The sequence below is a fragment of the Nicotiana tabacum genome, chromosome 9 (assembly GCF_000715075.1).
Source record: "Nicotiana tabacum cultivar K326 chromosome 9, ASM71507v2, whole genome shotgun sequence".
Lineage (NCBI taxonomy): Eukaryota > Viridiplantae > Streptophyta > Magnoliopsida > Solanales > Solanaceae > Nicotiana > Nicotiana tabacum.
The window spans coordinates 7,738,417-7,760,665 of record NC_134088.1 but is presented as its reverse complement, the minus strand read 5'-3'; the positions used below and the strand labels follow the sequence as shown (position 1 = coordinate 7,760,665).

At 40.8% G+C, this 22,249-nt stretch overlaps 2 protein-coding genes across 3 annotated transcripts; both read right to left on the bottom strand.

Annotated features, from left to right (window-relative positions):
* Positions 1-1,168: 1,168 nt before the first annotated feature.
* On the bottom strand, positions 1,169-4,775 carry LOC107785301 (uncharacterized). The gene is made up of 6 exons (XM_016606575.2): positions 4,233-4,775; positions 3,900-4,107; positions 2,523-2,630; positions 2,313-2,441; positions 2,129-2,198; positions 1,169-1,607 (listed from the first exon to the last, which is right to left on the bottom strand). The coding sequence occupies exons 1-6, from the start codon at positions 4,583-4,585 to the stop codon at positions 1,537-1,539; spliced, it is 939 nt and encodes a 312-aa protein (XP_016462061.2). The 5' UTR covers positions 4,586-4,775; the 3' UTR covers positions 1,169-1,536.
* Positions 4,776-5,849: 1,074 nt separating this feature from the next.
* Positions 5,850-10,007, bottom strand: LOC107785303 (uncharacterized). Of its 2 annotated transcripts, none has more exons than XM_016606577.2 (3): positions 6,995-10,007; positions 6,851-6,916; positions 5,850-6,259 (listed from the first exon to the last, which is right to left on the bottom strand). In XM_016606577.2, the coding sequence occupies exon 1, from the start codon at positions 9,886-9,888 to the stop codon at positions 7,159-7,161; it is 2,730 nt and encodes a 909-aa protein (XP_016462063.2). In that variant the 5' UTR covers positions 9,889-10,007; the 3' UTR covers positions 5,850-6,259; positions 6,851-6,916; positions 6,995-7,158. The 2 variants fall into 2 exon arrangements, with proteins under 2 accessions (XP_016462063.2, XP_016462064.2); XM_016606578.2 differs by having other exon boundaries at positions 7,024-10,007.
* Between the last annotated feature and the right edge of the window lie 12,242 nt (positions 10,008-22,249).

Sequence of the window (22,249 nt, the reverse complement as noted above, 5' to 3'; positions counted from 1 at the left end):
AGGTGGTCAATAGCTTCATTTTATTGACAATGTAGCTGAAGATAGCTATGATTGCGTGCTGGATGGTATATTGTTGTATTGAAAGATCATAACCAGAATTTTGCTGGAATTTGTCATCCCTACCCATGAAGATCCTAACGGAAGGAGCGTATATCGGAGCAGCTTGCTCTCATTTCTAGACAGAGCAGTCGCTTTATTTGTGGCTGCTTCGAACTGAAAAGAAACAACTGAATGTTATTTTTCTTCTACTGTACTAATCTATTAGAATAGTTACAACACATTCTGTTAGTCAGATAATGGTATCTTACTATTTTATTATTCTCTCGTGAATGATTCACTCACATCTCGTCCATGCTCTTTACTAGATGAATGCTTATGTTTACTTTAAAGGAAAGAAGAAGTAAAGGAAACGAAATTGTAGCAGAAGCTTTTAGCATTATGATGTTGGTTGTGTTCTCACTCAGGCGGGTTTCGCTGCTGCTTTCAGCATACATTTACAAGTTGATGCGGCAAAAACATACCAAAATACTGGGTATAAGATTAATTTAATTCGTTTGCCGAAAAAATGTATAAGATTAATTCCATTCGCTAGCCGAAAAATGTATAATATAGCCGAAAAAGTTGATGCGGCAAAAATATGTATATTTTTGTACATAATATATTTGTATACAAAAAATATACATTTTGTTCGCTATTACTTTTAAAACAGTTAAAAATATACATTTATTTAAAGGTATTATATTATTAAGAGAGTCACGATTTAGTCCAAATGTCAGCATCATTCTTAGGTTAGAAAAACAAATTCTATAAAATATGTCGTTCAAACCTTATTGCAGAGAAAAACTATTATATTATTAAGAGTATCACAATCTAGTCCTAATGTCGACTAGATTAAAAGAAACAAATTGTATAAAATATGTCGTTCAAACATTATTAGATACAAAAACTTGGAATTTAAGTGGAGGAAGAATAGACGGTGAGCCCATTATACACCGAATTTTGAACCATGTGCCAATGGATCTCGATGATTTATCGGCTATCACACAAATAACATGTTCAAAACATAGACAACACAATTTTATCAATGCTCAACATCCCCGAATTCCCCTAAAACTAAAATGACAAATTTCTTTTAGAAAATACAAAACAATGCAAGAAAGGACGGGAGGAATTGTTAATTTCACTCCATATTTATTTGGCAGAATTTCCAAAGATAGATATACACTTTAACAATTTCCTTCACAACCTATCTAACCGTTAACCATACATAAAAGTCACACTGCTTTCATCTCACTAGTAGTACTGCAGAATGCAGATCATACACTGGCTATCTTTAGCACCTAGAGAATGAAGCATCATCTGATGCCTTTACTGAATTTGCTGCTTTTCAAAACTTCCTGTAATTGCTAGGATCCTCAATATTTCCTACACAACCTACCCAGCCCTTAACCATACACATAAGTCACCGTTGTATCATCTCACTAGTAGTTCGGCACATCATACGCAGGTTATCTTCTGCACCAGGAGAAGGAACCATTATCTGGTGCCTTTACTGAATTTGCTTTTTAGAACTTCCTGTAATTGCTGGAATATAAAAGAAAACACCCCTGCAAAAACAAATAAAATATCAAGGATGGGTAAGAGAGTATGTTGAGGTAACGCTAACAAATATGTTTTTCTTTTCAGAATTTTCTTTCTGTAGTTTCTATCCAAGTCCTACAGAGCCTCTGGGCTTTTAGAAGAAGGAAGAGAAGACATAGGACATTGCCATGTGGCGTATAATGTGGTTCTAGTGGAAGTAGAGAAATAGGAGAGCTTGTGCGGGGGTAGAAAATGACTTTGTATATGTAAGTAATAGCATGATTTTTAGTGAGCTTTTGGTGCACCCATGGGATTCTTGTTTGTATAGAAAATTGGTTATCATTTGTAGAGAACATGTTTTGTAAACTGCTTCGTATATATGAGTTTCTCAAAAATATAATTATTTACCTAATTACCTTATCAAAATAATCTGTCAAAGAGGGATGAGACACTACCGGCTTTGACCAAATAGTTTAGGAGGCAAGGAAAAGGGGAAAATGAAATATTACTGGATTGATTGGATATGACCAAATGATTTTGGACAAACCTGATACAGGGATCTCTTTCTGGAGCAATGATCCCCTCACCAGAAGTGTCCCTGGTATCTGCTGGAAGACCTATAGATACAACGACGCACATACTAAATAGTGAGATTAACAAGCCCCAAGAATAACCAGGCATTGGTTCCAACGACATAAGTACATAATATGCTAAATAATAAGGGGAATTACAGAAACTCGCAGGCGCATGTCATTTAGTTGGCCAGAGCAATAATTTGCAGATATTGGTATATCCTGTTCGTTTCCATTCTGTGACCGGGTCTTCATGATAGACTTACATTGCTCGCCTGACAAAGTTACCTATAAGAAAACATTGAGATTCAGGAAAAAACATGTAACTGGTGCAGTAATTATCAGAGAGAAGAACAAAATGGAGCTTACATCAACATTAAACGAGGCAGAGTCTAATTTAGAGGATGCACCAATACTACAGAAAAAGGATTCCACTGATTGCAATACATCAATGGCACTCTGATGGCGCTGCAGACCCTAAACAAACATTGAAAATCGGTAAGAAATCTTGGATCTACTAGCAATGGAAGTAATTAACAGAACTAGTCCAACCACTTCGTGCAGAAACTAGTTAGTCTGCCTAGAGAAGCACATGAACTCATACATAAGGTAGAAGTACAAACCGAGGAGAATACATAATTTGTCAACAATCAGTTCATGCAAAAGGATAACAATGACAATACAACTGCCAATTGACTTTTTTCCTGGGTTCAGGTGGGGTGGGAAGGCAGGGGCAGAGCACAGAGCTTGTTTGTCCCACCAAAAAATTTCCTTGCGGTTAAGGAGATTGAGGGAGAAAATAATGATATCCCAAGGTGAGTCAAGCAGTTAAATGGTTAGAAGAACATACCGATGCTTCCTATCCCAATCCAAATTCAAAAGTATTATTTGCAAATATATGGTAGATATGATCCATTTTATACAAGATAATCATTAGACTGCAAAACAAAAAGATCTCAACTGATGGCACTAGTGATCAGATAATTTTGTTAAGTAAAGACCACAGCAAACGGCTGTATTCATGATCTTATGTTCTATTCCACATGCTAAACCACTGCCACACAGCATAAATAATGGATTTATGAAAGTTGATCTTTTTCGTAACTACATCTTCCATTGTGACTAATAAAGAACAATCGAAGCAACGCTATTCAGCCACACCCGGTGCACCGGACTTATTGAAAATTATGACGGGGTCGAAAAGAATTTTGTTCTTTCTATGACGGAATTATATTAGATAGATTCTACTTCCAAGTGAATTCTTCCAAGCCATCAAAAACTACCTCTTACACATACCTAAAGAAGAACCAATTCCACATTTACCAGTCAAAATACTAACTCAACTCCCACACCCTGTTATGCATCCCTAAAGAAGAACCAGTTCCACACCATAGTCAAAACTGTCAAAATACTAACTCAACCCCCATGTCTATGTAAGTGGACAAAATTTGAATTGAAGTTGAAAAAGTTTGTGGAAGTTGAAATTGCGTTTGGACAATGAACTACACTCAAAAAAGAAGATGGAAGTAGTTGACGAATTGTGAGTTTCTTTTTATAAGTGTACACCACCTCTAACAAAAGACGCAAAGCTTACACATAAAAAGTGAGAGACAGTATCAGGTGAAAAGAAAATTGCTCGTTCTAACTTTTACTGACAAGCTTATGATACTTGAGCTCTTTTTTATCAGAATTATCAATTTCCCACGATTGAATAAATGACAGAATAAAAGTCTAGTAATAACAGACCTCAAGCATGAACGACATGTTATTCTTCTCAGCCACGTGGGATGGTACCATCTTCTTGGAAAGAGGGAGAAATGACCAGGCAAGACCCCATCGGCATGTCTGGCCTTGCACAAAGTCAGTTGTCTTCACTATTGTTGCTCCAACCTCCCAAAGCTTTGATATAAGTACCTTTAGGTTAGTTTTTCTTCCAACCATCGAGGTGTACCACCTGGCAAAGATGGGGTCAGGAAATATAAGGACTCTTCAATTAAGCTTTCATGATAAAGTTCTCTAACACATAATGCAATAAACCAGATTCAAAGACTGATAGCATTCCGAAAGGATTCCCTTAACTGAACACTATCCTCAATAATACGAGTAATAAAAGCATTCTCTCCACCAGGACAAACCATCTCCTGCATAGTCCCACCACAAGAAGTCTTTGGATTTAATCTAGCTTCTTCCATCGTCTCAAAAAATGGAGGGTTGCACATACAAAAATCGAATTTCTCCCCATCCTTGACTACGCCAACAAGTATAGGAGGTCCATTGTAAATTTTTCCTATACCTGGGTGCACTGGGAGATGAGAAGGAGGTGAAGGTCCAATGAGAGCAGCCTCTGCATTGTCGAAGTCTACGTCTTTACATTGGCCATATTTTCCTGGTTCATCATTCAGCTCTTCCTTGGAAGCTGATGGGGTTTCCATGTTAACTCTTCTGATTTCAATCAATTCAGAAAGAAGAGGATTACTTTTAACATTTTTCTCTGCCCACTCGAAAGCTACGTTGGTAACATCTGTTATAAAGCAAATGGATGACACATATGAAGAAATCAGTGTTTTATAAATATATAGTGCAATTTTATTAGACAAGCACCAACAATGACGCAAGGGAGAAAATTACAAATTAGAGGGGGCTACCAGAGCCAACAAACTTCCAACCCATAAGAGATGCACCGAGAAGAGGGTAAATGCAATTAGCTCCCGTTCCTATATCAAAACCCCTAATACAGTTTCTGTCATCTTGAACTTTAGGAATGATGTTCGATGACAGAAGATCTTCAATCCAATGAATATAGTTAGATCTGTTGGGGACTGTAGGGCAAAGTTGTCCATCAGGAATCCACCTACATAGAAAACATGTTCAGACATACGTCCTCGTGTATGTTAAAAAGCATACACGAGAGATACAGGCAGGAAACAATTTAACTGCAAGAGCTACTGGTTATTGCTAAAAACAGAAATTCCCATTTTAAGTCGACGTATAATTTTGAGATATCTAACAGAGTAAGTAGGTTTCTTTAATTTTTCATTTTATTGGTAAAGGTGTTTTATTAATGTGTAGCAAGGGACTGCAGAATATTACAGATAAAAGTAACAACAACAACAACAACAACCCAGTATAATCCCACTTAGTGGGGTCTGGGAGGGTAGTGTGTACGCAGACCTTACCCCTACCCTGGGGTAGAGAGGCTGTTTCCAAATAGACCCTCGGCATCCTTCCCTCCAAGAACTTCCCACCTTGCTCTTGGGGAGACTCGAACTCACAACCTCTTGGTTGGAAGTGGAGGTTGCTTACCATCACAACAACCCCTCTTGTCATTACAGAGAAAAGCCACATTACAAATTATGCAATGAGCTAAAAAATTCGATCATGGCATTTATGTCATTTGCAGTTGCCATGTTACACCAAAAAGAGAGAGTAAAGAAATGCATATGTATTTAATGCTAATTACAGAATCATTTTTGCTCTAAAAAATTCTTATGTTCCTTTCTTTCCATATGATCCACCAGATTGTAGGATGGATTGAATTCAATGTTTTCACCTTGTGCTTTTCCAGCCCTTTCAAAATACCAGCATTGCATTAATATTGTAGTTATTTTGGCATTGCCCAGCTACCCTTACAACATTAACAATGAAATGCCAAATCTTAGTGGTGTAAACGCAATGAATGAAGATATGATTAACAACCTCGCTTTGCCTTTCAAACAAACGGCACCTGCTGCAAAAATTGATCCCTCCTTTCTGAAGTTCTCTTGGGTTAGGCATACTTTCTGCGGCACCAGCCAGGTAAACCAGTCCACCTTTAAAGGTGCCTTGTTTCTCCAAATGCCGCTCCAAGGCCAGTTTGGGATGCTGCCATATTCTCTTCTTAAGTGTTGATAAACAACCTCTCACCTTAAATCTCCCCTTTGCATCACTTTTCCAAGTAAGAGAGTCAGATTTAGACTGTAAACACTGTTGAACTCCCAGTAGTTTATGTTATGCCTAAAACTGAAAGTCTAGCCTTGCTCTGTCCAATGATCCGCGACAGTGGCATCCTGGTTTTCCCCCCTTTAAATATCTCAGAATTGTCATATTGAGTTACAGAATCTAGCCAACTACAAGCAAAAATTCAAGATTAGTGATGTAAGAAAAATTGGTTCTCTCAGACTCCTCAAATAGCAAAAACTTCTACTACAGGAGGCAAAAAGACTGTAGGACTAACATATAGCTCTTCTACCAGTAGGAGTTGATTTTACAATAAGCTAGACCCATACTACGAGTTGTTTCATGCCATAAATAAACTCGGTCACTCAAGAGAGGAAAAAAAGGAAAAAGGAAAAAAGGAAAAAGGAAAAAGGAACAGATAAGCCATGTAGGACAGAGCAGATGACAATGACAGACCAAAGTCCAAAGAAAATCAGACAACAGAAACATAGAGGAGGCCACATTTATGCAGAAGAGTACCAAAAGAACACCAGAAAAAAAACTGGGAGGAAGGGAAAAAAATTACATTCATTAATTTAGAGTTTCACTAAGCACGAATAATTGCAAATTAGACCAGTCACCACCATCATCCAAACAAAAACTAGAAAAAAGAAACCTGTTTTTGAAAACAACAGAATACACTTGACTAATCAGATCTGCACAATTTCATAACCCATTCAAAATGATAGGAAGAGAAAGAGGAGTAAACAGAGAAAGCATACTGTGTTCTCTGGATATCAGCTTCAGGGCACAATGAGCTACAACTTCGCTGGCACGAAATCCAAAAACTGCAACAAAAAAAAGTTTATTATTAACACCAATAAGAGTTTTAGAAAGATAAATGTATGAGAAAAATGAAATCTAACATTCATTGTCAAACTCTTTGATGTTCAACCTGCCATCTCAATCTGTAATAGCCATTTCTTGGAGAAGATTGGATACCCCTAACAGTGCTTCACTGAACCAATCCTCTTTCAACCACTTAAATACTCGGATACCCCTAACAGTGCTTCACTGAACCAATCCTCTTTCAACCACTTAAATACTCTTGATACAACTGAAAGCTTTTCTGAAAACCTAAGTCCTTTTGTTTCAACAACTTAAATGTTTCCAGCTCATTTGCCTCCAGCATGATGGAACTATCATTGAATTTGAGCTCTACTGGGCACTCCTCATCGAACAACTCCACTCCTATCATCTCTTTGCTAGTACTTGAGACAGGTTCTTGGTGTTTTTTATAGATGAAGGATCTAAATCTTTTATCAGGTTCTACTCCGACAGAGTCCATTTTAGAAATATTACAGTCAGAGAATGCCACGGGTTCATGCAAACAGAGAGGCTTCATTTTTTCAATCACATTGCTAGGGCATTCAGTATCTGGATCAAGGGAAACTGAATATCCATCACCAGGCTCAGTACCAATGTGTGACAGACCGATTTCATGGGCCACCTTCATAACTTTATCACTCTGAAGCCTAAGTACAGCATCAAGTGGCAATATATCTCTTTCTGCTATTTGGAGGCTATTAAGAGCCACCAGAAAAGGAGGAGGAAGAACGGGAGCAGAAGAAGAACTAGGAGACTGAACTTTTTCCGATGTCTCATCAATGCAACATTTATGCAAGGGAAAAGGCAGTGGATATAGTTTGTCCAAAATATCAAACAATTCTAGAGAACCTTTCTTTGGTTTCAGGTGAACTTCAGGGAATCTTGAGAAGGCAGAAAAAGACAGCCCCAGAAGAGTATTCGGCAAACTGGCGCAAATGCTTTCTAAAGCAATCTCATAAATGCTTGCGGGAAAGCTGATACCTCTGATAACATCAAAAACGTTTTGAGATGGCCTCAGTCTTGTGATGCCACATTCTTTAAGCTTCTGACATATTTGCAGGTGGATCTCTGCTGGATTTTCTTCAGAATCCTTTTGGTTGTCTATGTGTTTCCTACTAAGGATTTTAGTTAGTGTTCCATTTAGATACCCTTTTAGAAAATCAAGGTTCAGGTAGTAAGGTTTCTTTTTTAATTCCAATTCTCCAATACTCATATCATACAGAAGGTTATTTTCAGAGCACAGAGATTTCCCTCCATCAGGTGATTCTGACCTTTCTTCAGAGTCCCGTGCTGCAGTGTATCTCTGAGCTTCTAAACTGCCACATGACATTAACCTTACAAGCAAAAACCCAACAGAATTATTAGTATCATCTGATTGAATAGAAAGGCCATTGTTGAGAATGCCAAACCCCAAAACAATGACTTCCTTTTGCCTCCAATTAATCCAATCAGGAAGAATGTCTTTAGAGAAATCTACTCTCATAAGACAACTTTCACAACAACAATCACGACCAGAAAGTGAGAGGCCTGAAGGCTGTCCCCAAGCATATACCGATTTACTGAGCCTCGATATTTCAGGAAACTCACGGCCGTGATTGCTACCTGGCCCATAGCAGAATAGAGCAAATTCACTGTCCCAAAATGATCCTACCAAAATGCAACGCCCTGATTCGGTAGCCCATGCCCATTTATCATCTATTGAGCTTGACCTAAGGTCTGACAATCTTAAAACAATCATGTAACCTGGATTATTCAGGCCATGTACCCACCGCAACAATGGCATTAATGGCTTCCTCACATCACAAAGAAGAAGCATGCGACCAGAAACTGCAGCAAAACAAAAGGGGTCAGACTCCACTCTAGAGAGTGCAAGAAATCTATCAGTTTTACCCAACGACACTGCCTCAATCTTTAGCAAGGTGCAGACTTTGCACTTCTCTGACCTCAAATCCACCAAAAACACAGCCCTTGAATTCGCAACAATCAAAATCTTCGGATGCCAGCTAAATTCACAGCTTAGCCACTCTCCATCTCTATCCAACTTATCCCACAAAACCTGCAATTTCTTCCCTTGCAATACATCACAAGCAAACAAAGTCCGACTCCTCAGGCAAGAACCCATATCAAACAAGTACAAGTTCCCATTTTCCAACAACACAACACACTCTTCTCTCAAATGTGGACTCCAACAAGCATAAGAAACAGCACAACCCTTAAACAAGTTTCTATCAGCACTACCCACATAATCTACCGTAACACTGCCAACACCTTTAACCCCCATCTTCACACTATACCAATGAACAGAATACAAAGTACAAACCAATAAATACCCAAAAGTAGATAAACAAGCACTATCATAAATTTCACTAACAGTAACTGGGTTCACTACTAACCTCAAAATCCTACAATTCAACTTGTGATTATGCACTAACAAATATTTCCCATTCTTAAATTTCTTAACCACAACTTGTTTATCCTCAAAACATAGTATAAAATACCCAACTTGGTCATAATTTTCCCCAGTTGGAAAAAATCCAAGAACCGAATTGGGTTTGTTAGTTTCACAAATATTAGGGAAAGGGAGCAATTGGATTGCATTAAAGTTGTGAATTGATTCAGAAACATGTGGAGTAATAAACTGTGTAGCAATTGAAGAAGCTGTAGAAGGAAGTGTACTACTTGAAGTTTGTAGAAATCTTGGTAGAGAAAACTCAGGAACTGGAGGAGGAAGCCGAGTTGATAACAATGGGGACCGGAGGAGTAGTCTTAGGGTTTCTGCACATGGCTTGAAAATCAAAGGGCCAATTGGACTCTCAATACGGCGTCGTTTTGAGGAGGATTTTTCTTCGTGTGAATAATCTGAGAGTAGAAGTGGTGGCGAATACGATGAAGATATTGGCCATAGAGACTTCCACTCGTCCGAGAATTCCATTGCCGGCGGAGTTCCGGCAGGTGAACGGCGGAGAATAAGCTTTTGGTTTCAGGGAGAGCAAGGAAGCAAAGCATGAAGGGAGTATTGAAAAAAATGAAAATTCCATATTTGGTCCCAAAACTTCTCCTAATACAAGTTTGGGTCCAATTGGAGAAGAATAACAGCCTCTTTGGAAAGCCACGTGGGAATTAGATTTGAGTGTAATTAGGTGTAATTATACAGTTTGATATGTTTATTTGGTCAAGTAATTACCTGATCAGCATAAAATTGGGTGTAATTGGAGGGATGTAATTACACTCTAATTCTCAAGGAGGAGGTGAGAATTGGTGGTAATTACACTGTGTAATTACAAAGTTGCCTTTTTATTTTTATTTTAATTTATTTTCTTTATAACTTTTTATTTCTATTATTTTAATTTTTAAATTTTATTTTTACCTTTTAATATCCTTTGAAAATTTAAAATACATTTTTCTTTGTACATTATTTGTCTTTTATTTCTCTACCTTTACTTCTTGTGATTCCGTGTAATTGCTTATATTTTATTATTTATTTATTTTGTTATTCTATTTTTTGAAACTACACCTCCTAACATTAGAAATAATGAGTCATTAACAAACTTGGCATATAATAAGTGATGCAACTAAAGTGAAATTTCGTTGTTGAATGTGGTGATAAACTTATTGTGTTTCCTAATCATAAGTTGTAGTGGAACTTACTATTATTATGTTGAAATTTGACGTATGTTAAACTTTTTTTTTTTTTTTGAATTTTGAAATTATGTTATTTTATGGTTCCAATTTACTTGTTTCAGTATTCATGGTTCCAATTGCATGTTGTTCATTTTTTAATTAGAATTGATATATTAGTTTTGTCAAATATTTGAATAATGTTATGACATTATATTTACAAATATTAATTTATTTTATCAAACATAAATTCCATGATGTTCTTACAAAACGTATGTTTTTAGTTTTTGTAAGTATCTAAACTAAATATTATTAATTTGAAAAATATATATAAATTATTTTTACAATATTAGTTATAAATATATGATTACTAATTAATGTATATTCACGAAAAATATATATCTTAAATACCAAATATAATATCATTTATACTTAAAAAATTTATATGCATATATTTATTATATTAACTTGTAAATGTTGATAATTATTTCATTTAAATTTAATTTAACTGTGTAATTACACTTGTGCAACCAAACAGTAAACTTGTAATTGCAACATGTCATCGTAATTACACAACTGTGTAACTACTAGGCTGTGTAATTACTACCCTAGTAATTACAGCAATTCCAATTACCTAATTGCTTTCCAAACATACCCTAAAAAAGAAGTCCAAATGGAGCATAATAAGTTTTTAAAAAGCTTTCGGCGGATAAGTGTGTTTGATCCTTAAAAGAAAGTACCTATTAAAAAAAAGTGCGTGTGGAATTTAAATAAAAAAAGAGCAAGAAGAATTAAACGTGATATTTACTGTAACGTGTAGGTTAAATGTTTTAAATTATAAATGCTATAAAAATTTTGAACTTAAATTTCTTGAATGTGTTTGATCGATCTGTTTAATAGTATTCAGTAGAGAAATCACTAACTGTAATATTTAACGATAGGAAAATAACAAATCTTAAACAACTGTAAGCTTGAGTTTGGAAGCCCGCAAGTTGAAATATTTGGTTATAATATTAATTTGTTTATAAATCTCCCAAGAGCTCTTTGTTTTTAGGAAAAATTACGTAATATATCAAATATTTATATTGTGTTTAGCTATATTTTTTTAGTAAGTTTATCATTCTTTAGCTATAGTTGTATTTTATAGCAAATCCATGAAATACAGATTAATTATTTTGAATTGAAACAAGAGGGCAATAAGCTCTCGTAGCTTAGTTGGTTAGAGGGCCCGCTAACTTAGCAGAGGTCATGAGTTTGACTCTCAACCGTCAACAAGAGCATTTGTATTCGTTGCGCGTTTGAATTTTGAATACAAGTGAACAAGCTAGTAACTGTGACGACCCAAAGGGTCATCACCGTAATTCTTCCTTGTTCCGTGCTTCCGAGGCCTTGAAAACCTCGCTTTTAGTTGCCTCGATATTGCGTGCGCAGTCCGGGCGCGAAGCCGGAAAGCTTTTATGTTGAAATATGCGAATTTTGTGAGAAATTTGATGAATTTTGATATTAATATGCATAATATTGACTTCGGTCAACATGTTGGGTAAACGGACACGGACCTGTGTGTGCCCGGAATTAAATTCCGAGGTCCCAAGCCCGAGAAATGAATTTTTGTGTGAAATTATTTTCTGAAATTTATTAAGGAAAATGAAGAAGAAAATTGATCAGAAAACTGTGGTATCGGGCTCGTATTTTAGTTCCGACGCCCGGTACGAGTCTTAAATATGTTTTAAGCACTATCTGTGAAGTTTGGCTAAAAACGGATGTCATATGACGTGTTTCGGACTTAAGATGGGGAATTTGAGTTTTATGAAAGTTGAAGGAAAATCATGTGTTTTGAGGCTTGATACTATGTATATGATGTTATTTTGGTGATTTGATCGCACGAGTAAGTCCGTAAGATGTTTTTAAGGTTGTGTACATGTTTGGTTTGGAGCCCCGAGGGCTCGGATGAGTTTTGAGTGGGGCCCGGGAGGTCTTAAGCTTAAAAAAAATACATGTCAGATGTTGCAGGCCCAGCGCGGCCGCAGCCATTTCTGCGTGGTTCGTGCTGGCAGCCACACGGCCGCGGTGCCTTTCTGTGCGGTCCGCATGGTGGGGTTCAGAGGGTCGACCAGCACAGCCGCGCACCAAATCAGTGCGGTCCGCGCTGGGTGGGTTCTGAGACACCCCACTACTTCCTTCCCTCGGCGCGGCCGCGGTGCATTCCTGCGCGGTCCGCGCCAGTCCCCAGCCTGAGTATATAATTCGGGATTTTCAGTCATTTTTCCACTTTTCAAAAACCCAAAACCTAAGAGGCGATTTTCCAAACAACTTTTCTTCTTCAAAACGAATGGTAAGTGATTTCTAACTCATTTTCTTCACTTCTTAACATCTTTTAACATGATTTCAACTTCAAAACAAAGATTTTCATGGGGGAAATTGGGTGTTTTGGGTAGAACCTAGGTTTTCTACAAATTGAGGAGTTGGACCTCAATTTGGGGTCCGATTTCAAAACAAAGCATATATTTGGATTCGTAGGAGAATGGGTAACCGGGTTTTGGTCCGAACCTCGAGTTTCGACCACGTGGGTCCAGGGGTATTTTTGACCTTTTTGGGAAAACCTTGTAAAATTTATTTTCATGCATGGGGAGTGATCCATTTAGTAATTATTAATGTGATTAAGTAACTTATGACTAGATTCGAGCGGATTGGTGGTGGAATCAAGAGGTAAAGCTATACTAGAAGCGTGAGTTGAGTTTGGAGCATTCGAGGTAAATGTTTGTTCTAACTTTGGCTTGAGGGAATAGGATTAGGATGTTATTTGCTACTTGCTAATGTGGAGTACAGTGTATAGGCATGGTGACGGTTATCTATGCACCGGAGTCTAGCATGACCGTGAGTCTTAATTGCTTTTAATTCGATTAATGTGACACAATCTCCTTGTTTACTTGATGAGTTTCGTATAATGTGAACGATTGAGGTAGAATTGTGATTTGTGTACTTTTGGAGCGTTAGCTCGAACATAAATGTGTTAGTTGAGGAAGAAGTGATTTAAAAAGAGAATGTGTTGTGAGTACTCCCTTGCCGGGATGTGTAGACTGATATATACTCTCCCTTGTCGGGATATTTTGGGCTGTTAGTTGTACCCTTGTCGGGTTAAAGGTATTGAGTTGTTATCCTCCCCTGAAGGGGTCTACTATATGAAGTCAGATATATGGGATCGTGTGACACACCGTCCACTTATATATGATATTATGGGATCGTGTGGTACACCATCCACTTACATACTATATTATGGGATCGTGTGGCACGCCGTCCACTATATATATATATCATGGAAACCGGAGTTTCTTCTGTTTATTTCCGATATTTTATTTTTATCTGTTACTCCCCGATAGCATGTCCCCTCCCAACCTTACTTTGTATTATCTTGTTATTGTTTTCTTACACTTGTTATATATATTTGTACAAGTTAATTGTGGTAGGTCCTGTCTAGCCTCGTCACTACTTCACCGGGGTTAGGCCAGACACTTACCAGCACATGGGGTTGGTTGTGCTGATGCTGCACTCTGTGCATTTTGTGCACCGATCAGGGAGCAGCTTTCGGACCGCAGCAGTAGGACTTTTTGGGAGCTATCTTCAGTCCAGGGACTCTCGAGGTAGCCTAGCTGGCATTCGCAGGCCGAAGTCCCTTTCCATGTTTTTTTTCGTTTGTTTATCTTGTATCAGACAAACATGATGTATTTTCCTGTCAGACATTGTTTGTAGCATTCTGTAGTAGTCCGTGAGCTAGTGACACCAAACTCTAAGTATCATTTTGGTTCAAACTTCCGCACTTTTGGTTTTCAGTTGTTTTAAATTTAAAGTCTGCCGCTTAGATTTTTGTCTCGCTTATTATATTGTTGAAAGAAAGCAGGAAAGGTGTTTTAAACATTTGGCTTGCCTAGCTCCGATAGTAGGCACCATCACAACACCCGATGGTGGGAAATCCGGGTCGTGACAAGTTAGTATGAGAGCCCTAGGTTACTTAGGTCTCACAACTCACGGACAAGCTCAGTAGAGTCTGAGAGATCGGTACGGAGACGTCTGTATTTATCCCGTAGAGGCTACTGAGTTAGGAAAACTTCACTTTGTTCATTCTTGTCGTGATATCTGTTTCTCAAGTACTGATTGTCTTTCTACTCTGTTTTTTCGCAGATGGTGAGAACATGTGCTTCCTTTTCTACTGCGTAGCAGCCTGAGCCCCCAGCAGCAGCTCCTATTAGGGGCAGAGGGCGAGGCCGAGGTCGTACCAGAGGCCGAGGACGGGGCAGAGCTCAGTCCCGAGTGGCAGTCGTAGAGGTGGAGCCTCATGTTGACTACAACGAAGGGGTTCCAGCTCCAGCTGTTCCAGTGGGCCCAGCTCAGGTCCCAGAGGGTTTCATAGCCACTCTAGTGCTTCAGGACGCCTTGGTCCGATTGGTAGGCGTTATGGAGGGCATTTCTTGGGCGGGTTTGCTTCCCGTATATCCAGCCACATCTCAGGCTGGGGGAGGAGTTCAGACTCCCGATACTCGTACTCCAGAGCTGGTAGCTCCTCAGGCTTTGGTTCCAGCAGTTCAGCCAGCTGTGGCAGCCCAGCCAGGTATTGCGGCTCAGTCCAGTGATGGTGCAGCTATGTCCGCGGATGCTTTGTGGAGGCTTGATCGTTTCACCAAGCTCTTCACTACTACATATAGTGGCATTTCCTTAGAGGATGCTCAGGATTTCATCTTCAGCTGTCATGAGGTTCTACGGACTATGGGCATTGTAGAGACCAATGGGGTCGACTTCGCCACTTTTCGCCTGGCAGGATCCGCCAAGACTTGGTGGAGGGATTTCTGTGTAGCCAGGCCAGCAGGGTCGCCATCATTGACCTGGGGTCAGTTTTCAGAGTTATTTCTGGGGAAGTTTCTTCTAGTTACTTAGCGAGATGCTCTTCGCAGGCAGTTTGAGCGTCTCCAGCAGGGTCCTATGACGGTTACCCAGTATGAGACCCGATTCATTGATCTCACTCGTCATGCCACTGTGATACTTCCCATCGAGAGAGAGAGGATACAGAGGTTTGTCGATGGGTTAGTTCAGCCGGTCCGTGTTCAGATGGCCATGAGTGCCGGTAGTGAGATTCATTTCAAGAGGTGGTAGATGGTGCCCGCCGGATAGAGATGGCACTCTCTCAGGGAGGTGGTCATGGGTCTGATAAGAGGCCCCGTTATTCTGGTAGATTCAGTGGTACCTCGTCTGGAGGTAGGGATTCTTATGGTAGAGGCCATCCTTCGAGGCCCTTTCAGTCAGCTCTCCAGGCTTCTCATGGTACACCAGGTGGTCGTGGTTCTCAGCCGCAGTATTCCGACCAGCAGCTCTTCAGTTGACCCTCAGCACCTATCAGTGCACCACCACTTCGTTATTCTCAGCAGCCGAGGGCTTGTTATACTTGCGGCGATGTGAGTCACATTGCCAGATATTGCCCTCGAGCTTCCAGCAGCTCGTAGCAGCAGGGTCCTCGTCCGATAATTCAGGCACCAGTTGCCCCACAGCCTGCCCAACCAGTTAGAGGCGGGGGTAGGGGACATAGAGGTGGAGGTAGAGGTCTTAGAGGTGGAGCTCAGACCGCTAGAGGTAGGGGTTAGCCATCAGCAGATCGTCCCAGGGATATGATTTAGGGAGGTGGGGCCCAGCCCCGTTGTTATGCCTTGCCAGCCAGGCCAGAGGCCGAGTCATCAGATGTTGTGATTACAGGTACTATTCGGGTCTGTGATAGGGATGCTTCTGTTCTATTTGATCCCGGATCTACGTATTCATATGTGTCGTCCTATTTTGCACCCTATTTGGTTATGCCTAGTGAGGCCTTGAGTATTCCTGTATACGTGTCTACACCAGTGGGGGATTCTATAGTGGTGGACCGGGTTCATCGTTCCTGTGTTGTGGTATTCAGGGGTCTTGAGACCCGTGTTGACTTGTTGCTCTTGGAAATGGTGGATTTCGACGTCATATTAGGGATGGATTGGTTGTCCCCATATCATGCAATCTTGGATTGCCATGCCAAGACCGTGACCTTAGCGTTGCCAGATTTGCCCCGACTACAGTGGAGAGGGACTCCTAGTCATTCTACTCACAGCGTTATTCGCATGGTCGAGAAGGGGTGCCTAGCTTACGTGGTCTATGTTCGCGACTCCAACGCTGAGGTCTCGTCTATTGATTTTGTTCCTATTGTTCGGGAGTTTCCCGAGGTCTTCCCTTCGGACCTGCCGGGCATGCCGCCCGACATGGATATTGATTTTTGTATTGATCTGGCTCCGGGCACTCAACCCATTTCCATTTTGCCGTATCGTATGGCGCCGCCAGAATTGAAAGAGTTAAAGGATCATCTTCAGGATTTACTTGAGAAGGGTTTCATTAGACCCAGTGTTTCACCTTGGGGCGCACCGGTGCTATTTGTGAAGAAAAAAGATGGTTCGATGAGGATGCGCATTGATTACCGGCAATTGAACAAGGTGACGATTAAGAACAAGTACCCATTGCCGAGGATCGATGACTTATTCGACCAGCTTCAGGGTGCGAGGGTGTTTTCAAAGATAGATTTGAGATCTGGCTACCACCAGCTGAGGATTAGGGCGTCTGATGTCCCTAAGACAGCATTTCGCACTCGGTATGGGCATTATGATTTTTTGGTCATGTCATTTGGGTTGACCAATGCCCCAGCAACATTTATGGAATTGATGAACCGAGTGTTCAGACCTTATTTGGACTTGTTCGTGATAGTCTTCATTGACGATATTCTTATATGCTCCCGCAGTTAGGAGGAGCATGAGCAGCACCTCAGAGCGGTTCTTCAGACCCTGAAGGATAGTCAGTTGTATGCTAAGTTCGGTCGCATTCCTGGGTCATGTCGTATCAGCAGCAGGTATTCAGGTAGACCCGAAGAAGATAGAGGCAGTCAAGAACTGGCCTCGACCAGCTTCAGCTACGGATATTCGGAGTTTCCTGGGGTTAGCAGGTTACTACCGTCGGTTCGTAGAGGGGTTTTCATCCATTGTAGCCCCTATGACCAGATTGACCCAGAAGGGTGTCCAGTTCAGGTGGTCGGATGAGTGTGAGGCGAGCTTTCAGAAGCTCAAGACGGCTCTGACTATGACACCGGTATTGGTTTTGCCCACAGGTTCAGGGCCATATACGGTCTATTGTGATGCGTCTCGTATTGGGCTTGGTGCAGTGTTGATGCAGAAAGGCAAAGTCATTGCCTATGCTTCGAGGCAGTTGAAGATCCACGAGAAGAATTATCTGGTTCATGATCTCGAGTTGGCAGCCATTGTTCATGCCTTGAAGATCTGGAGGCATTACTTATATGGCATGACGTGTGAGGTTTACACTGATCACAAGAGTCTTCAGTATCTGTTCAAGCAGAAAGAGTTGAATCTGAGGCAGAGGAGGTGGTTAGAGTTGCTGAAGGATTATGGTGTTACTATCTTATATCACCTAGGAAAGGCCAATGTGGTGGCCGATGCATTGAGCAGGAAGTCTGCCAGCATGGGTAGTCTTGCGTATATTCCAGTCAGCCATAGATCGCTTGCTTTGGACGCTCAGGCTTTGGCCAATCAGTTTGTGAGGTTGGACATTTCTGAGCCTAGTCGAGTATTAACTTGCACGGTCGCTCGTTCTTCGTTATTGGAGCATATCCGTGATCGGCAGTTCGATGATCCCCATTTGTGTGTCTTGAGGGACACGGTGCAGCATAGAGGTGCCAAGAAAGTGACCTTAGATGAGGATGGTGTATTGATATTGCAGGGGCGAGTTTGTATGCCCAATGTTGATGGGATTCGAGAGTTGATCTTAGCGGAGGCCCATAGTTCTCGGTATTCTATTCACCCGGGCGCCGTGAAGATGTATCAAGATTTGAGGCAACACTATTGGTGGCGTAGAATAAAGAAAGACATTGTTGCATATGTGGCTCGTTGTTTGAACTATCAACAGGTTAAGTACGAGCATCAGAGGCCCGGTGGTTTATTTCAGAGGATTGAGCTTCCCGAGTGGAAGTAGGAGAGGATTACTATGGATTTTGTTACTGGACTTCCGATGACTCGGAAGAAGTTTGATGCAGTTTGGGTTATTGTTGATAGGCTGACCAAGTCAGCGCATTTTGTTCCTGTTGCAGCCACCTATTCGTCTGAAAGGTTAGCCGAGATTTATATCAGGGAGATTGTTCGCCTTCATGGGGTGCCGCTATCTATCATTTCGGATCGGGGTACGCAGTTTACCTCGCATTTATGGAGAGCGGTTCAGCGAGAGTTGGGCACCCAGGTTGAGTTAAGTACAACATTTCATCCCCAGACGGACGGTCAGTCCGAGAGGACTATTCAGATCCTTGAGGACATGCTCCGAGCCTGTGTCTTTGATTTTAGAGGCTCGTGGGACCAGTTTTTGCCTTTAGCGGAGTTCGCCTACAACAACAGCTACCAGTCCAGCATTCAGATGGCTCCGTACAAGACGCTGTATGGTAGGCGATATCGGTCTCTAGTTGGATGGTTTGAGCCGGGAGAGGCTCGATTATTGGGTACGGATCTGGTTCAGGAGGCCTTGGACAAGGTCAGGATTATTCAGGATAGACTTTGTACAGCTCAGTCTAGACAGAAAAGTTATGCAGACCGCAAGGTCAGAGATGTTGCCTTCATGGTTGGTGAGCGGTTATTGCTCCATGTATCGCCTATGAAGGGCGTGATGAGATTTGGGAAGAAGGGCAAGCTCAGCCCTAGGTTCATCGGTCCATTTGAGATTCTTGATCGTATGGGAGAGGTGGATTATAGACTTGCCTTGCCACCTAGCTTGTGACCTGTGCATCCCGTGTTTCATGTATCTATGCTCCGGAAGTATCGCGGAGATCCATCGCACGTGTTAGATTTCAGCACTGTCCAATTGGACAAAGATCTGTCATATGAAGAGGAGCCGGTGGCTATTCTAGACCGGCAGGTTCGACAGTTGAGGTCGAAGAGTTTTCCTTCGGTGCGTGTTCAGTGGAGAGGTCAGCCTCCTGAGGCATCGACCTGGGAGTCCGAGTCCGATATGCAGAGCCGTTATCCTCATTTATTTCCCGACTCAGGTACTTCTTTCTTTTGTCCGTTCGAGGACGAACGGTTGTTTTAGAGGTGGAGAATGTGACGACCCAAAGGGTCATCACCGTAATTCTTCCTTGTTACATGCTTTCGAGGCCTTGAAAACCTCGCTTTTAGTTGCCTCGATATTGCGTGCGCAGTCCGGGCGCGAAGCCGGAAAGCTTTTATGTTGAAATATGGGAATTTTGTGAGAAGTTTGATGAATTTTAATATTAATATGCATAATATTGACTTCGATCATCATGTTGGGTAAACGGAAAATATGGGACTTGGGCGTGTACCCGGAATTAAATTCCGAGGTCCCAAGCCCGAGAAATGAATTTTTGTGTGAAATTATTTTCTGAAATTTATTAAGGAAAATGAAGAAGAAAATTGATTAGAAAACTGTGGTATCGGGCTCATATTTTGGTTCCGACACCCTGTACGAGTCTTAAATATGTTTTAAGCACCATCTGTGAAGTTTGGCTAAGAACGGATGTCATATGACGTGTTTCGGACTTAAGATGGGGAATTTGAGTTTTATGAAAGTTGAAGGAAAATCATGTGTTTTGAGGCTTGATCCTATGTATATGATGTTATTTTGGCGATTTGATCGCACGAGTAAGTCTGTAAGATATTTTTAAGGTTGTGTGCATGTTTGGTTTGGAGCCCCGAGGGCTCGGGTGAGTTTTGAGTGGGGCCCGGGAGGTCTTAAGCTTAAAAAAAATGCAATGCAAAATAAAAAATGCAAGTCAGATGTTGCAGGCCCAGCGCGGCTGCGGCCATTTCTGCGCGGTCCGCACTGGCAGCCACGCAGCCGCGGTGCCTTTCTGTGCTGTCCGCGTGGTGGGTTCAGAGGGTCGACCAGCGCGGCCGCGCACCAAATTAGTGCGGTCCGCGCACCAAATTAGTGCGGTCCGCGCTGGGTGGGTTCTGAGACAACCCACTACTTCCCTCCCTCGGCGCGGCCGCAGTGCATTCCTGCGCGGTCCGCGCCAGTCCCCAGCCTGAGTATATAATTCGGGATTTTCAGTCATTTTTCCACTTTTCAAAAAACCAAAACCTAAGAGGCGATTTTCCAAACAACTTTTCTTCTTCAAAACGAATGGTAAGTGATTTCTAACTCATTTTCTTCACTTCTTAACATCTTTTAACATGATTTCAACTTCAAAACAAAGATTTTCATGGGGGAAATTGGGTGTTTTGGGTAGAACCTAGGTTTTCTACAAATTGAGGAGTTGGACCTCAATTTGGGGTCCGATTTCAAAACAAAGCATATATTTGGGTTCGTAGGAGAATGGGTAACCGGGTTTTGGTCCGAACCACGAGTTTTGACCACGTGGGTCCGGGGATGTTTTTGACCTTTTTGGGAAAACCTTGTAAAATTTATTTTCATGCATGGGGAGTGATCCATTTAGTAATTATTAATGTGATTAAGTAACTTATGACTAGATTCGAGCGGATTGGTGGTGGAATCAAGAGGTAAAGCTATACTAGAAGCGTGAGTTGAGTTTGGAGCATTCGAGGTAAGTGTTTGTTCTAACTTTGGCTTGAGGGAATAGGATTAGGATGTTATTTGCTACTTGCTAATGTGGAGTACGGTGTATAGGCATGGTGACGGTTATCTATGCACCGGAGTCTAGCATGACCGTGAGTCTTAATTGCTTTTAATTCGAATAATGTGACACAATCTCCTTGTTTACTTGATGAGTTTCATATAATGTGAACGATTGAGGTAGAATTGTGATTGGTGTACTTTTGGAGCGTTAGCTCGAACATGAATGTGTTAGTTGAGGAAGAAGTGATTTAAAAAGAGAATGTGTTGTGAGTACTCCCTTGCCGGGATGTGTAGACTGATATATACTCTCCCTTGTCGGGATATTTTGGGCTGTTAGCTGTACCCTTGTCGGGTTAAAGGTATTGAGTTGTTATCCTCCCCTGAAGGGGTCTACTATATGAAGTCAGATATTATATACTATATTATGAGATCGTGTGGCACGCCGTCCACTTATATATGATATTATGGGATCGTGTGGCACGTCGTCCAGTATATATGATATTATGGGATCTTGTGGCACGCCGTCCACTTATATATGATATTATGGGATCGTGTGGCACGCCGTCCACTTATATATGATATTATGGAATCGTGTGGCACGCCGTCCACTTATATATGATATTATGGGATCGTGTGGCACGCCGTCCACTTATATATGATATTATGGGATCGTGTGGCACACCGTCCACTATATATAATATATATATATATATATATATATATATATATATATATATATATATATATATATATATATATATATATATATATATATATATATATATATATATATATATATATATATATATATATATATATATATATATATACCGGAGTTTCTTCTGTTTATTTCCGATATTTTATTTTTATCTGTTACTCCCCGATAGCGTGTCCCCTCCCAGCTTTACTTTGTATTATCTTGTTATTGTTTTCTTGCACTTGTTATATATATATATACATGTTAATTGTGGTAGGTCCTGTCTAGCCTCGTCACTACTTCACCGGGGTTAGGCCAGGCACTTACCAGCACATGA